Source organism: Musca vetustissima, unplaced genomic scaffold, assembly GCF_032173495.1.
Source record: "Musca vetustissima isolate MV318-11 ecotype Yass unplaced genomic scaffold, APGP_CSIRO_Mvet_v1 utg423907, whole genome shotgun sequence".
Classification (NCBI taxonomy): domain Eukaryota; kingdom Metazoa; phylum Arthropoda; class Insecta; order Diptera; family Muscidae; genus Musca; species Musca vetustissima.
Genome location: NW_026872885.1, coordinates 1,275 through 5,129, shown reverse-complemented (window position 1 = coordinate 5,129; position 3,855 = coordinate 1,275). Strand labels below are relative to the sequence as shown.

The following is a 3,855-nucleotide window of genomic DNA, read 5'->3' as shown; positions in this document are numbered from 1 at the left end:
AGAAACAAAAATAATTATACACAAGACGAACATGAGAAAAGTGTAAATAATAATAATTACAATTGAATAAAAAAATTAAATGTGATTCGAACTCGATTTGGTATTATTGATAACCCTTTTACAAATTAATTTTTTTCTTGGTCAATTTTGAGAATAAATTGAAAATGGCCCCATTAAACCCTCAAGTCATGACTTTAGAAGGTGGCTACTAAGGAGAAAAATATTCTCCATCAAATGTCACTATAAGTCACCGAGCAATATAAACCTGTATCGATAATATTTCACGATATAAACTCGATTCTGATTTGGGGGTAGAAAAATGTATGCTTTCTTAGTTCATTTTAAGTATAAATTGAAACTATACCCATTAGTGCCTCAAGAAGTGACTTTAGGAGGTGGGTATTAAGGTGAAAAATATTCTCCACAAAATTCTACTATAGGTCACCGAACAAAAGAAATCGATAGAAACTATATGTATCGATATAAAATCGGTTCCATATTAGGTGTACAAAAACTAATTGTTTTCTTTGTTAATTTTAAGCAGAAAATTTAAACTGGACTTATTACTTCCTCAAGTCGTGACCTTTGGCGGTGGGTACTAAGGAGTAAAATATTCTCCACAAAATTCTACTATAGGTCACCGAACAAAAGAAATCGATAGAAACTATATGTATCGATATAAAATCGGTTGCGATTTAGGTATATAAAAAATGTTTTTTCTTGGTTCATTTTAAGTAGAAAATTAAAACTGGACCTATTACTTCCTCAAGTCGTGACTTTAGGAGGTGGGTACTGAGGAGTATAATATTCTCCACAAAATTCTACTATAGGTCACCGAACAAAAGAAATCGATAGAAACTATATGTATCGATATAAAATCGGCTGCGATTTAGGTATATAAAAAGTAATTTTGTTCACGATTCTTTTGAGTAGAAAATTAAAACTGGACTCATTTATACCTCAAGTCGTGACTTTAGAAGGTGGGTACTAAGACAAAAAATATTCTCCACAAAATTCTACCATAGGTCACCGAACAAGAGAAATCGATAGCTATAATATATAGCGATAGAAAATCGGTTCGGATTTAGGTTATACAAATTTTGTTTCTTCCCTGGTCCATTTTAAGTATAAATTGAAACTACACCTATTAATGCCTCAAGGCGTGACTTTAGGAGGTGGCTACTGAGGAGTAAAATAATCTCCACAAAATTCTATCATAGGTCACCGAAGAAAAGAAATCGATAGAAACTATATGTATCGATATAATATCGGTTGCGAATTAGGTATATAAAAACTAATTTTTTCTTGGCTCTATTGAGTAGAAATAGAATGGGAACCTAGAGCCAATATCAGTTTCAGAAACAAAGAAAATCGACTACTCCATTATATTATTTTTTTCCAGAACAATAATCCAAATCGAGACTGCTCCTAAAAGTTATGCTACTGTGTCCTTGATTAAAACAAAAAAATAAATGATTATTCATTTGACATGATGGAAAGGAGAGGGGGGTTAAAACACATAAACTAGTATAAATGCTCAATATCCTTGCTTCGATCTCACTCCTATTTTCCTTTTATCCACCATGGTTCGCCAGTTACAAACAAACCTTCTCTCACTCTTTCTCCCTCTATCTTCTCTCTCCCTCTTTCTTACTCACTCTCATTACCTTACTATATAAATACTCCTAAAACTTAAGAACTCAAAATTTGTGATTTTCAAAAATTATTCAATGAAAAAATTTCCCCGTTTTCTTTTCTGAAAATTTCAATTTCTCACTCCTCCTCCTCAATTCCGCGGAAGAGTTTCGAAAAACGAAAAAAATCAAGGAAAATATTTCAAAACAAATTTTTCAATTTTTTTGTTTGTTTTCACTATTCAATTCGATTTTTTGGTCAACAATCTTCCAGCGCTTTCGTTTTGTCATACAAAATCCAATTCGGAACGGGTCTTGTACATTTTACGTTCCATGGTGCGTTCGAACCATTTTTTGATCTCCTGCACAATCAACACCGATGAGGTGAGCGAGAGGAGAAACAGTATATCATAGGCGGAGAGGGCCTCCGTTTGGAATACCATTTGCAGTGGTGGGAAATAGATGACCAACATTTGACCGATTATGGAAAAGGCCACAGCCATTAGGAACATACGATTCGAGGTTAGGCCAATGGTGAAAACACTCTTCGTCTGTGAACGACACGAGAGGGCGTTGAACATGTCGAAAAATACGAAACAGGTGAATGTCATGGTGGTGTCACGTTTCGTTTTGCCCAGCGAACCGTCTACCATTTCCCGTTGAAACACCCAAAGGGTACCCAGGATGATAATGCTGGCACTTAGCAGAACATTAACAATAACCGATTTGGTAATCATGGGTTGCTTGACATTACGTGGCTTTTGCTTCAGGACATCATGATCGACCGGTTCCACACCTAAACTTTGGGCCGGTGGACCATCCATAATAATGTTGATCCATAAAATTTGCATGGCATTCAAGGGGTTGGCAATACCCATCAATGTGGCCAGGGCAATCAGCGAAAGGGCTGCAATGCTGGTGCTCAACTGGAAACGCACAAAGTTGCGAATGTTGTAGAAAATCGCCTTGCCCTCCTCAATTGCAGCTCTAAATGTGAAAGAAAGAAAAGAAAAACAAAAATTAATAAAAAATTCCAACTCAAGACCCTAATTTTTTCCAACTTACATTATTGTATGAAAATCATCATTAACCAGGATCATATCCGCCGCCTCCTTACACACATCCGTGCCATTTTTGCCCATGGCAATGCCAATATCTGCCTTCTTCAGAGCCACACCATCATTCACACCATCACCGGTCATGCCAACAATATTTCCGGTACGTTGCAATGACTTGACAATGGCCAACTTGTGACGCGGTGTCACACGATAAAATACGCTAACATTATTACAAACTTTATCCAGTTGATGGTCGTTCATTTGATCAATCTCTTGACCCGATAGGGTTTGATGGTGTATGGTATCAATGCCAATGAGACTGGCTGTAAAGAGAGAAAAAAGAGAGGGAGAAAAAATTAGTACAAAATAATTAAAATTCAAAAGAAAGAACTTTATAACTACGAAAAAATTAAATTTCAAAGAGAAGGGGACCAAGGGGCGTATGACTAATAAAAATTCAAAATAAACGGGGAAATGGGTGCGTATGGGTGGTGTTATGCATCATACGCAGGGTGGCCACTAAAAATATTATTTTTTAGTATAATTGAAACTGAGGCCATTAGTCCCTCAAGTCGTAACTTTAGATGGTGGTTCCTAAGGAGAAAAATATTCTCCATCGAATTCTACCATAAGACATCGACCAAACAGAATCGGTAGATATAATATATATCGTCGAAAAACCGGTTCTGATTTAGGTTATAAAAATTATTTATTTTTTAGATGGTGGGTATTAAGGAGAAAAATATTCTCTATCAAATTCTACTATAAGTCACTGAAAGAAAGAAATCGGTATCTAGAATATATACCGTTGAAAACCCGGTCCAGATTTATGTTATAAAAAATAATTTTCTTCTTGGCACATATAAAGTATAAATTGAAAATAGACCCATTAATGGCTCAAGACGTGACTTCAGGAGGTGGCTAATAAGGAGAAAAATATTCTCCACAATATTCTACTATAGGTCATCGAACAAGAGAAATCGATAGCTATAATATATATCAATAAAAAATCGCTTCTGATTTAGGTTTTAAAAATATATTTTTTCTTGGTAAATTTTGAGTAGAATTTAAAACTGGTCCCATTATTCCCTAAAGTCATGGATTTAGAAGGTGGCTGCTAAGTAGAAAAATATTCTCCATCAAATTCTACTATAAGTCACCGA

At 35.2% G+C, this 3,855-nt stretch overlaps 1 protein-coding gene across 1 annotated transcript; it reads right to left on the bottom strand.

The window, feature by feature from the left end:
• Positions 1–1,875: 1,875 nt before the first annotated feature.
• On the bottom strand, positions 1,876–3,015 carry LOC133321223 (calcium-transporting ATPase type 2C member 1-like; the record flags this gene model as incomplete). The annotated part of the gene is made up of 2 exons (XM_061530315.1): positions 1,876–2,621; positions 2,700–3,015. Coding segments are annotated over 2 exons (1,016 nt in total), but the record flags the coding sequence as incomplete, so codon positions are not given.
• Between the last annotated feature and the right edge of the window lie 840 nt (positions 3,016–3,855).